The 14,104-nt window shown below is 34.6% G+C and overlaps 1 protein-coding gene across 1 annotated transcript in view; it reads left to right on the forward strand.

The window, feature by feature from the left end:
• FAF1 (Fas associated factor 1) overlaps nucleotides 1–14,104 on the forward strand; it is a 155,146-nt gene that overhangs the window by 33,034 nt on the left and 108,008 nt on the right. Inside the window, exon 7 of the mRNA XM_026853882.1 lies at nucleotides 1,575–1,680. Coding sequence (XP_026709683.1) covers nucleotides 1,575–1,680 — 106 coding nt within the window. The remainder of the gene's footprint in view (nucleotides 1–1,574; nucleotides 1,681–14,104) is intronic.

The raw sequence follows: 14,104 nt of genomic DNA on the forward strand, positions 1-14,104 counted from the left end.
CCTTTGATGGGCTGTTAAGTATTTTAAAATTTTTTGGGCCTTTTCTTAACAAGATTTTATGACAAGTGCAGCTAACTTCAGGTTTAGCTTAGATGACTGACTTCAGTTACATTTGTAGTATCTCATACACTTGATCATACCTAGCATTGACAATGAGTTAAATTTATCTCCCATATTAGAAAACCATTAAAGATGAGAAATAGCAATTCATTATTTTGTTTAGTAGTATGTGATTGTTATGTTTAAGAAGTCACAGAATCCAAATTAAGTTGCTGAGTGAAGATATTTTTGTAAGGTAATTTTTCTTGAGATGTTAAAGCAAATTGTGCATCTCTTGCTAAAGCATCCAGTGGGTATTGCATGGGTTCAGCAAATCTGCAGATCAATAATTCCAGTAGAAGTTAAAACTAACAAATGAGGTCTCAAATAATCTAGCAGTCTTTCTTGTCGTCTTGTGTCTTAAGATACAGCTGTGCTCATCTGCATTCAGAATTTGTCCTTCATTGCTAGGAGGAATGGCATGTTGAAGTGTCATGGAATAGGGAAGATGTGAAGGAAAAGAACCCAGTCTGTCGTTCTTTTAATAGTATGGGATAAGGGAAAAAAGGAATCGAATAAACCCAATTTATTTCCATAGGCCACCGAACAGTGGCATATTGTTTAGATAGAATATTCTAATATCGTTTAGAAATCCAAGCTATGTTACAATGTTGCTGCGGTTTTGTACCCTATGTAAGATTGTACACAGCTGTAACTGCCATGCCAGGAACAGAAGTCCTGCCTTCTATTCTGAAAAGTAGATAGCTGCATAATTTTGTAGCTAATTAAGCAAACGGGATTCCTTTTTAACATCCAGATGTTTTGTTACCAGGAAAATCATAAAAAAAAGCCAAGTTTGTGTTTGTGACAACACTGAACATATAGTTGGCCTGTTTAATCTGTATCTTAAGATTTTTTTTTTTTAACATTAATATGATTAAATATATATGTTGATGTATATTCAAAACAATTTGAGCAGAACTAACTTTTCTAAACGCTCAATACCCACATGAAAAATTTTGCTGTGGTTAGTTTTCCAGTTCTAATTAGCTGGGTTTATGTGCTTTGAATGAAACTAAGCGGAAGAATTTCCATTTGATTTATGCTTCAGGTAACCCTAGAGAAGCGAGAGCATGCTTTGCCTTGTTCTACTTACCATCAGATTTTAATGTGCATTGTAGCTTGATATTTTTTCTGGTCATCAGTATGCTTACAAGCCCGGTATTAATGGCATTATGAGTGCTAAATATACCCTATGTTTGTGAAGATAATGTGACTCTCTCGATTTTGAGAATACTTAACATTAGAAGAGCTTTAAAGGCTGCAGTCACCTTATTAAGGAAGGAGTTCAGGAATGGCCTTTGGTCATCCTCAGCATGCTTCCTTGCATTTAAGAGTGAAAAGAGAGATGATGATGTTGTGCCTGGACTTGTCCATGTAGAGTTTAGGGTACCCTGGGGTTTTTGCATCTAACTGTAAAACAAGCTATAACATGCTTGTCCCTGATTTTCTTGTTTTTCTTTCAACCATTTCAGGGCCCTGCAGGAGTCATTAAATCAAAACTTCATGCTGATCGTCACCCATCGAGAAGTCCAGCGGGAGTACAACCTCAACTTCTCAGGAAGCAGTACCATTCAGGAGGTGAGTGCTGTTTCACAGCTGAAGAATAAATGTAGCTCATTATAGTAATGCCAGCTCTACTAAAGAGGGTTTACATGGTCTTGATGGATATTCCTTTATTTTGTTAGTCTTTTTTTTAGTTTAATCAGCTGGATCATCAGGATTGCTCTAATTTGATTAAAGAACTTGGCCTAAGAAAGGTTTTCTATTAAATTATACAGAAAATATATTTCTTTTTCGATTGTAGTAGCAAAATACATGGTTAGTGTTTATTGAGTTATTCTAGAGTGATGAGGAAAGGCAGTTACTCAAATTATATTTTATTCTTAAGCCCCTTGAAGCTCCCTCTGTCTTTCCTTCTTTTAACCAGCTTCATCTCCACTTTTCAGGCACCTCTACCATTACTGGTTGCTATAGTAGAGCTGTAATTTTCACTGGCTTGCTAGCCAAATGGTTTTGTGTATAATGGACATCACTGCTGTTCTATAGAATGACCAGCAAGGGGTGATATTGCAGAGAACTTCATCAGAATTAAGTCCTGTAGGAACAAATACTTCTATTATGACTCTGGACTCTGAATTTAGAAAAAGGAGCCCTTACATATTTTTAAAAGTCCTTTCTAATGCCAAAGGTTGTTGTCTAGTGCTCTGTGGTATGTCTAATGCCAGATGCTTTGGATGTTTTTTTCCATATAACCCAGTAACTTTTGGAAACATGACAAACAATCTAGACATGTGACACGTCAGAATTCATATTACAAAATACTAAGATTAAATGTTTGCTTTTCAAATTAAATGTATGTTTGCTATTGGTCTGACACTTCTCACAGTCTTTTAGGGTTGAACAGATATTATTGAAGTTTTTCAGGTCACATGCTGACATTGTAGACAATGGAACTTAAAATAATTCTATAGGAGCAATATCTCATGCAATGAACAATTATCGTTAAGTGTTTTCATTGTCAATCCTACTATTCTTAAGATCTAAATTCTGATCTTTCTCCTGTGTGAAAGCCTGTTTTCTGCTTTACTTTTTAAAACCTATTATATTAAGTTCTGTTTTTTTTAAAAAATAAACAAACATACATACTGGCATCAGTTTGTTTTTTGAGGGGCCAAGCTCTGACTCTTTACAATTACAAATAATTTTAATATTTATGGAAATAAATGCTCAGAATATTAGTTTTTAATTTTAAAATGATGAGATTCTAAAAGAAAATACATATATACATATTGTCTGCTTATTTTTTTATCTGTGCTATATCAATTACTACTTTGCTGGTGGATCTTACCCAGCCTAAAAGAACCAGAAAGCTATGACAGGGTGTGGGAATATAGGCTACCTTTACATGCACTGAAGTTTTCTTGTTTGTTGGTAATGGTAGGTTGCAGTCAACATTGTGAACATATGAAGGTGATGTAATTTAAGTCAGTTATGATTTTCCGCATTAAACAACCAAAATCTGAGAAAACCCTACCACCCCATAACCAGTATGAGCATCAGGCCTTTCTTTGCCTTTCCGTCTTGTATCTAAGTATTACATCCAATAGAGTGTATAAAATTATGAAGACCATTTCAGAGGCTAAAGTGAAAAGAGAACTCCAGACCTCTTTGTGCAGCTGATGCTGAACAGGTGAATATGTCTCTCTGTGCAAAGTCTCATGGAAATCATTGGGGATTTGGCTGAGGTAAAAGGGTTGGTGAGCATTTGTCTAATTATAGAAAACAAGCCCTGTTTTGTATGTTAACTCCCTAATGGCTTTTAATTTTTTTTCTTTTAGCATAGAGTGAGCATTGTAACAAATGATTGATAAATCTAGTTAGTCTGTGCAATTTGGAATCGGAGATATCTTTCCTTCTCTCCCTTGTCTCTTTCCTCTCCAGGGACTGTTAGATTTTTATTTATTTTTTTTTTCCCCCTCTTCACTCTCTTGTACACACTTTAACAAATTAATAGTTTACTTTCCTTCTGGTATATGTAATTGTGTAAAAGCTCTATGTGAGTTGCAGTTGCCAACCACAAGAGGGCAGGAAGGACTATTCAATTATTACCTAAAAATGCCGTTCAGTGTTTTCAAATTAGCTTCTGGTATATTAACAAAAAGGAGTATAATGGCCAAGTTATTGTTTGATTTACAGATAATTGGCATATTGCAGGGAGGAGACTTAATTTCACCCTTTTAAATTAAACAGGGAGATTTAAAAAGACATAAAATATTCATTAATGTTCAGTGATTATAAAGCAGTGGCATATATTTATTCTACCTTTATTACTGTTTCGATGGGAAAATACTGCAAATATTTCAGAAATCGACTTGGCCATACTGACAAGTTGAAATGTTTAAGCAGTGTTAATGCAATCTACTCACACGTTATATCCTATGCAGAAAGATTCAAAATGACTACATCAATTATTAAAAGAAGTATTTAAAATTCTATAAATGTTCTACTGCTTGCCACAGTTGGGTGCAACTGTCTCTCCGGGGCTAGTTGTTTAGTTTGTTGTTATTATTAGTACTGTGAATTTTCAGGAATAGATATTCTTCCAGCTGTCTCAAAAAAAAAAAAAAAAAAAAAAAAAAAAAAAAAAAAAAAAAAAAAAAAAATCTGACCCCCAAAAATACTATCCCAACACTCCCACCCCACCACCTTTTCAAAACTGTCATAATTATTTTACAACGGATTAAATGCAAAATCCAGTGAGCTCTCAGTTGTGCTTTCCTAAACTACTATTGCTTCGGTTCTCTGTCATCTTTTTTATTGTTTAGAATGCATGTTTAATAGTAAATAATATTTGGATGAATTGTTATTTCAAAAAAATGTTGGTGTTTAATGGGAAAACAATCTGACAGAAAATTCTCTGAGAGAAGCCTGAAGCCATAGTGCTCATGACTGCTTCCACAATGTCTTGCATATTAATTCAGTAGTTGGATATTGGATGGTACTTGAAAATACTTTTTTTTTAAACATACTTTATCTATCTCTTCAACTGTTCATGTATTAAGATTTAATTTCTCAGTTTAAAAAATGTAAGTTACATTCATTTATATTGATGTGGGATTATGAGCCTATAGGGAATCTTCAGAAATGAAATAAAAAATTAAACTGAACTTGTCCAAAATTCTGGATATTGGATTTTCTTTTTCTTTTGTGAGTTGGGGAGTTGTTAACTTGGAAAGTTAATGATGACATGTGGGTCGAAATTGCAAATTAATCTGTGTCATAGGTTTCTGACATCTGTTTGCTCTTGTAAAATTGCAGTATTAAATTAATTCTGGGCAGATACTGTTCTGGGAAATATCATGGTTACTTTTTTTTTCCACAATCCGCATCTTAAAGTGGAAATTAGTGTGTTTGTGCCAGTTTAGAGATTGAATTCATACATTTCCAATGTTATATGGTTAAATAGGACAGTTCTAACAAATTGAACTCCTAATAATTACAAGACTAAAAGTTTTCTCTCTGAATACTTACTCTATTTTTCTAAGATAATTTGTAGAGACTGTCTGTGTTTGGAGTGAGAGAATTTTCAACCTCTGATTTGAGAAGCTTTGTGCTAAATTATTATAAAGCATTGCCATATTCAATATAATTTGTTTCCTGTCTATTCTTACAAACTTGTTCTCATTTAGAAATGAACATTTCTCCTACCCTTTATTTTTGCAAGTTGTAGTTATGTTATTTGATGGAAACGAAGGACAGCCCTTTTCAGAAGGGGTGAATATTTAAATGTTTCATGGAAACCAAGTTTGTGTTCTGATTCTGGAGCAGATAAATTAAGTTGTGAGAAACTTTTTGAGTTTGAGTTCTTGTCACAATATAATGCTTCATACTTTTAGTTGTTTTAGTCAGTGACCTAGGACAAAAAAAAAAAGAGAATTTTAACAAACTTGAAAACTCCATTAAAAAAACAAGGAGTTTGCATTTGTCTATTTTACTTTTGGTATAGACTTTGAAGCCTTTTTGTGATTCCTGTGTGAAGGATTACCGAAGTATCCAGTGTACACAAGCTGTGGCTGCTAAAGGGTGGACAAGTTAAATATGCAGAAACCTCAGGCCTCTTGTAGATTGGTGATCTTATTTTGTAACTGCTGGAGATTGCAGTTGAGAATACTAGGTAAAGCATGTACTGGGCACTATAATTCCTAGTAAAACACAAAATCTGTGCAAACAATGCAAAGAAGATGGGTCCCTAAATACTGGCTGCCTCTGCATAGCTGCATCTGCTCTTTATTCTATTCCTTTAGCCAATAACCTAATCAGGGGCTAGCTGCTTAGCATCCCTGTCACCTGTGATAGGTAATATATTTGTTCTTTGTTCCCTATAGACTTACTGACTAAGGCGGAATATGAAAAGCAATGTATCCAATAGCACTCCAGGCAGGAGGAGGAACTATTTGTGCTTACAACTGCTTGGGCTGAGATAAACTATAAATTCTGTGTTGACAGACCCTAATGACAGTTTGAAGTCCTTTGTGCTGAATTTTTTCAAACTTTTTTTGATAAGTGGATGAATGTGACACGAGATACAAACCCACCATTTGTAAACATGCAGGCAGAAACCTTATTTAAAAGGCCTAAAAAAATATAATATATAAATATAGGTAAGCTAATGAATTGCTTTCAGCATACAGTTTTGTACATTTTTCAGATCTGATTTTTGGTATCTGTACAAAATATTTTCAAGCCAATTGTCGTTGACTGAGGTCATCCACAGTAAAGGTCAGACATTGGCATGGGGACATGAAATGTATATATAAATAATGTTGTTCTTTATAACGTTGTAGCTAAATAATTACAATAAAATACCTTTGCCAGAGATCAGAATATGGATATATCCAAATAGGGTACATACATGAATATTTTCAAAACCACTTTTGCTATATTTTGAGATTTTTCACTTGCTTTAAAATTGTTGAAAACTGTTCTTATGCAAATAAAAATCAGTAGCTAACACTTTTTGGCTTTTAATAGGAGGTGCACAAACATTCTGTGCTATTGTTCAGTTATTCTCTTGGTATCAGAGAAGCTAGTAAAGTACGTTGTTGCTATACTGATTGTACTCAAGAGTCGTGGAGTCTTTTTATGAAATGTGAATATTTTGTTTGCCTTTTAAATAAATCTGTTGTGTAAAAAATTATATTCAATTTATAGTGAGTCATAACAAGAGTATACATAATTTAAAAATCTATCACTTCAATAGCCTTAGTGTTCTACAGTGGTAAATAAGTACCAGCTAGCAAGCTCAGTTTTGACTTTTTAAACAAGGAGAGAAAAATCTATTTTTATAAAGCTAAATCAACTTCTTGATTGTTTTTTTTTTTTTCCTTTCTTTTAAAGAAAACCATCACATTACTAACCTAAAACGTATTTGCTGAAAGAAATCCTTGATAAACTTTTTGTAAACGGCCATGTGGTAGGAATTACATGAAAAGGAAGTTCCTTGGGAAATAAAGAGAAAATACCTTTTATGTACCTGTTCAAAAGTGATAGCTTTATTAGGTACTTAAAATATCTTAATATCTGTCTGTAGAGATCTGTTTTGAAGAGATTGTATTGATAATGGTATCTAACTATTAGTCTTTTTCTTTTTATGCAACAGAAACAGCAATAAGAGATAAAGGAAGGGCACTCTTCTACTTCTCTATTAATTATGAAGCTTAATATATTCCTGACAGAATACGTTTCATAACCTGTAATTTGGTTTTGGTGGGTTTGGACGTGCATATCATTAAAGAAACGATCTTCAGTTATCAAAAACTAGTAAACATGGACATTTTTATATGCAAGAAAAGGCAGAGAGTAAATAATTGCACTGGTGACCAATACTGTAATAATCCTGTTTTACAATATGCACTTGACAGGTTGTAATAGTGCTAATTGAAGAGACTAATTCACACTTGCTTCATTCTATTCAAAGGCAAAATCAGCAGCTTGTTTTGCTTTTGACCAGATGGTCCTGATGAACACCTACTGTGCACTTTAAGTGCTTTACTAGAATTACAAAGGCTGGGGGCTGCGTCCGACTCAAAATGATTTGAGAAGAGAAAAAAACCTCACTGCTCAATGGATTTGGTGCAACTAAATTAATTCTAGTGGACCCATTACACATTGAGCCCCCTTTTCAAAGTGCTGAGCCTCCTCGTTTGTTCTGTAGCAATGAGAAAGTGAAAGGCAGATTACTGCAAACAGAAATAAAAAAAAAGTGCTGTGAAAAGGAGAAAAGAGGCCTTGAAGCCTTTTCATATCATTTGGGTTTTTCAAGTGCGTTATTTTTGGGGAGGGTGGATGTATGAAAAGCCAATTGGAGTTTTTTTTGTTTTAAAGTGCGCTATTTAAGTACTATGAATATAAAAGCAAGAGCAACAGTTGACTGAGTTTACTGTGGTAAAGCTTTGTGTCCAAGGATGAATCAAATTCATTATAGTCAATGCTTTGTATTTTCATATGAATGTAGGGTTAGTTTCACAAGACTGTGTCTGTTTAGGATAATTATAATTTAATATTTTCCTTTCATAAAGTTATCACTGTAGATATCTAAAATTTGCTGAAAGCAAGGGGGTTTTTTTGGAATAAATTTAGAAGCACCCAGAGAGTTTAAAACTCCAAAGGAAGCTGTTTGATTTCCAAGGGAAGGCAAGGCATGTTCCAATAGCGTCGAAGCACAGATTATTATAACTAATTAGAAGTCACACATCTGTTAGCTTTCGATTTGTCAGCGCTTGTAGTTTTGTGTGTATGTTTATATCTCCCTTTTTCCTGTCTCTCGTTCCCTGTCTCTATTACACTCCATCTGTAAGTGTAGTTGGATTTGAGAGAAGCTCTCAGAGGACAATTTATTTGAATTTGAAAGTAATGAGGAGTCATTGTTATAATTTTGGTTATAGGTTCGACTCTGTAAATGCTCAGTCATGTGAGTTGTCCTTATTTTAGAAGTAATTATGTTGAATTGAATGGCTTTGCTTATGTAATTTAAGGATGCTAAGGATTTTGGGGATCAAGACCTAATTTCAAACCCTGAATTTTTAAAAAACTGCAATTAAAACCATCACTTGCTATTCTGATTTTGAATATTTGCTATGTTTTAGTTCCAGGGTGGAGAAATGTTATGCAAGGCTTCTGTCATGATGCTTGCTATTAAAAAGGTGTTAGCATGAAATGACAAGAAAACCTAAGCAGCTTTATGAACATATTAAACAGTTATGTCCCTAGTTCCTGTGCTATTTAAGGTGAAAAAGCAGCACTCTGTAGCTTAATATTATAGTACTGCTATCTATATAAATTAATTTTTCATTTATGATGCATCTAGATATAAAGTTAGAAATGTTTGCAATTAAAAAAATTAATTTACAGCTTGTAAATTATAGTGTACTAGAGCATGGTTTAACCTTTCTATCCTGCGTTAACTATGATACGATCACTTCTAGTATTGCATGATATACACTTATGTTAAAAAACCCCAACAATTGTTCAATTGCTGATTTGTTTTCAAACAATGAAATTTGTATTTGTGCAAATTATAGTAGGCACAGTGTTCTCTCATGTTTTCTCATCAAACAACCCAATTATAAATAGTGAGGTGCTAATGAACTGTTGTTCTGGAAAAGTTGTTGTGTTTTTTTTTTTTTTAAATTGAGTAAGAAAGGAAACACTTCACAATTTTAGAGTGCTTGCTTGGTGAGAAAATATTTGAAAATATTGTACTTATGTAAATCATGTTGGTGCTATCACTCTTAAATACACAACAGAAGCTAATCTAAAAACCTCATCAGTTCATATGGAGCGCAACTAGATTCTTGACATTGTAAATTGCTCGCTTAATTGGGAACTGATGATTTACTTTTATTCATTGAGTTACAGAAGTTTTTTCACTAAGAGCTTATATTCCAGTTTAAACTTTATTAGTGCATTCATTTAATAGCAAAAGGATATTTTCTGCATAGTTGAGGTGATGAGGATATTTAACGAACTAGTTGTGGAGATACCACACCAAAACAGTCAACAGTATCTTAGCAGCAGTTGAATGATAGTGCTGCACTACATCGCTTTGTAATTACTATGCAAAGAAAATAGTTGCCATTTCAAATGTGAATTAATGTTTGTCTCTCTCCAGTCCCTAACATCTTAGTCAAACAGTGCTCTATCTCTTCAGTAAACCTGTTTCTTATGATTTTTCAGTTATGTTCCTATATCTGTATAAAACATGAACTTGAAAAGTTATTTTTTTGTCTTTGTACCAAGAATCATGGGCATAAATTGAAGAGCTGTTCACTAATTTAAAGGATAAAATGGCCTCATAATCACCCTCAAGAAATCCCTGTTACTGTTTTTAAAAAGGGTTATAGAAGCTCTTGGCAAACATTTGCAATAAGTGGCAAAATTTATGCCTTGCTTTGTGATAGTTGCGTGACCAGACAGTGGGGTATAGGATTGTTTTAAGGTTTTTACAGCTGCAGGCAAAAAGCATCTGTTCCTAGAAAAGCCTTCATTGTTTAATTTTGACACTGACTTTTCCATGCTGCTTGTACCAGTCTCTGGATTAGGTGCCACTAAGATAAAATTTGTTTTAAGTTGCTCCCAAATGCAGCTGTCACTATACATGGTCTTGTAGCTTAGGCAAAGTAGACATAATCAAAACAAGCATTTTTGTACAGGGTCATCTCGGTAGACTGGAAAAGCTCAGAGCAAGAATTTTGACGTTATTGTATCTTGTGAGTAGCTAGGCTATTAGCTTTTGTGTTTGTTTAAAAATTGTACTGATGATCACTACTGTATATGACTGCCTCAGAAACAATGAAAAGGTGTTTTTTTTAACCGCGCTGCTTTTCTTTTACATAAAGTTTATATTTTATTTTGATTAAGCAGTTACTGTGGTACATGTGTGTGTTTGTATCTCTAGATCTCTACAGTGAAATGGAGTGATTTACAAAACTCAGGGAAAACTGACATTTTTGAAAGAGCTTCCATTTCTTTCCTTCAAAGTTTCCAGTGAATTAAAAATGAAAGAGCACTTCATTTTATGTATCCCAGAGTTGTGTTAATTTCTACCCAGCTGGTCTAAAATGATTGATACAAAGCCAAATTTGTGACTGCCTGCATTACAAAGTCTGTAATTTGCTAATGAATTATGATAATAATCTTTCATCATACATGAAAGATTTAGACAAACAATTTACTAACTATATAGTTTGATCACAATTTTTGGGTTTGTACCAAGCCTTGAATCTACTTCATTTTTCCCTGCCTAGATTAGCAAAGCAAAGTGAACTTATTCTTACCTTGTTTTGAAAGCAGTAATGCTGGAAGATATGTGGACAGCAGAAATTATATAAGCTTGTAGTGTTAAACTCCATGTTTAATGTATCTACAAATCAAACCACCCAGTTTCAAGCTAGAGAAGCATCACAGTAGGCATGGCACAAGAAGATCTTTGAGACTGCATCTACTGTTGTAGGGACATAAAAGTAGAGATGTTTCTCAAGTTAAACCTTCTCTGGGTATGGTGGAGCCAACCTGTTTAAAGCATAGCTAGACAAAGCCATAGGAGAAAGCTAGGCTTAAAAGGAACAGAAAAGAAAACCAAATCCTACAGAAGAGGGGCAACTGCCACAAGATCCTGTCAACCTGAGTGAAGTTTGAGGTTATCTTTATATCATGTCAGCAAACAGTTGATCTTGAATGCTCTTGAGGACCTTCTGAGGACAATGTTCACAGTAAGACATGAGCACAGTATGAGCAGGTGTCTTCCTTTATGAAATCTGCTCGTTGTTGGTCATCTTGGGGAGCAGATTATCCACATTCTAACCAAATTTTACTTCAGTTCTGCAGAACTTGCTTCTGTATTAGATATTTTACTTCTCGAATAGCGAGCAACACAGGAAAAAGGAGAGGAGCAGTTTAGTGCCTGCTGACTTCTGTTTTGCAAATTGCCTCGATCATTTTTCTGCTCCTCTTGAGCTCAGTTTAGTGGATCATTTTGATGTCCACCCTAGAAAAACAATCAACTAACCAAAAACCCTCACGAGATCTAACACATATATCCAGCGCTGCTATTATTATTTCAACTGTTGACTTCAGTGGTTTCTGACTTTATGTACTTCAGACCATAAATTACCTGAAACGGATGGTTTCTTACCCCAAAACTACACACAGATGACTGCACAAAACAAAATTGTGTTGAGATTCCTGTGCTACTATTAAGTGAAGTATTGTTGGTAAAAAGGTAGAAAAAGTAAAGAAACTGGGAGTAAAGGCAAGAAAGTAGGACAACCAGCAGTATCAAGAAAATGCCATCCAGAGCAAGGACTGGTAATGTGGCCTTATAAAAAGATAAGGAAAAGAGCTTTGGGGTAGATGTTAAATGGAAAGGGGTTTAAACCATGAACAAAGGCTTTATTGTTATTTTATGATGTTTGTTCTTACCATATTTAGGGAACTGGAACTTTGTGAATAACAGGAATGTGCTCCTGAATTACTCCTTACTGAATTAAGTTAAAAAGAAAAAGTCTTTAAGTTTGGTTCGAAGAAGATGTTTTTTCTAGTCAGTCTTCCCAGCTGATAGGAAGTGTAGAACAGCGCTGTAAAGACTTAATCTATTTTAATTCATTGTGTTTTGGGAACAAAAGAGATTATAAGAACATCTTGATATTTTTTTTTCCCACAGCCCCCCTTGGGTTACCTACAGAAACTCTCAAACACTGTGCCATATGCAGCAGAGAATACTGCTAATGTTGATTATTTTTTTGGGGGGGATGATGCTTTTGGAATTAGGATCATTTAATGCAACAATAGAAATTTTTGAGACATCATTTGTTTGTATATATTGTTTTGGAGTGGGGAGGGGGGTTGAGAACAACAGAGATTCTGTATACCAAAGACCTTAATTCTCACCACTCTTCTTCCTCCGCAGGAAGATGGTTCTAAGTAGCTGTTACCTAGTACATCTAATATCTAGTAGCTCTCCTGGAAATTATGATGTTATTGTCATTTGAAAGTGTAGAATAATCTCTTAAGACTTTCACAATATTGGAAACAGATAAGCAATAAAAGAAAAAAAGGCAAAGAGGCGTAAAAAGAGCAAAGATTTATTTTTACTGTTTTTCTACAATTTGTCTGTAGGGAAGAAAGATCCTCTTCCTACAAATCTGTACTTATAAAATGGCAGTAAGCCTGACTGCCTGGTATCATATGGCATAGCATATCTTACTCCAACCCCGACAAAGGGAAATGGAGAAAGGAATAATGAGTCCTAAGACCTGAAATAATTTCAGTCAGTTCAGTTACAGCATCAGGGCAGAATGCAGCACTCCAAATTTCTCCGCAGTTTCTTTCAGGAGAAACAGGAAGACAAAGGTTTTATATTGTTCTCAAATCTATTGTATTCATTTCTGATGACAGCCTACCTTTTACTGAACTCAGTAACTCTAAAACTTTAACTCTTAGTTAAGAAACAGTGAACTATGTTTGTGTCCCTCTGTGTCTTGCATAAGCCCCTGTTCGCACTCTACCCACAAAAAGTTCCTTTTTTGAAGACAAGAAGGACTTATTCCTGAATAATTCAGAAGTGGGGAGTGTACTAAGTGCTTAGATTAATCTGGGGAGTGTTTTGTGTGTTGACAATTTCACCTATAACTAACGTTCTTATTTTTTTTTTTTTTTTTTTTTTTTTTTTTTTCTTTTTTATTCTCTGTATTGACATTGGGCTGGCAGAGAAAAGACTAGACTGCAGCGGAGAACTATGACCACAGGGCAGCCTAGGCCAGGACTAAGACAAACAAAATAGAGAAGCTCTGACATTCACAAAAAGCAGCAACAGAACAGGGGAAGAGGATACTTTTTTGTAGTACAAAACAGTAAAGTGAAACTTTTCTCTGTGATACAAAAGGTAAGTTCTCAAGTCAGGCAGGTCCATGTTAATATTTCAGGGTTGGGTCTTATGAGGCCAGTGAAAAATATGCAAGTTCTCTAGAGCATTCTGTGAGGTCTGGGTGGGATGAAAGTTTATTTTTTGATGAACTAAGAGTAATAGACTGAGATGAAACTTGAATTGCCATGGAGATGTCTGTAATCTCCTCCTTAAATCTTCCCACAGAACACTAAATTGTAGTTCACAGCTATGTCTACATTAGCAGGCAGGGCAGTGCAATAGGAGGTCTGCATAGAAAGCCAGTTGGTGGTGAGTATCTAACATCCATGCTATTTATGGTTCTGGTATTCTGCTAGTGTCCATTTCTGGTCTGGTCCTGTGGACTGAGTGTTTCTTAGTAGTTGAATTTTTAAAATTGTGCATTGACTGGTTTAGTTTGATCTTAAGTGGTTTTTGGCGTGGATGCTCTCAGACCTCTCCATCATGCAAACTGAAGTACAGTAACTTGGACAAGTGGGAGACTTAAGATCAGGAGTGTGTTTTTGAAGTGAAACACTACTGTAATTCCATACTACAAGG

The sequence above is a fragment of the Athene cunicularia genome (genome assembly GCF_003259725.1).
Source record: "Athene cunicularia isolate RWA chromosome 8 unlocalized genomic scaffold, athCun1 chr8_part1, whole genome shotgun sequence".
NCBI lineage: Eukaryota > Metazoa > Chordata > Aves > Strigiformes > Strigidae > Athene > Athene cunicularia.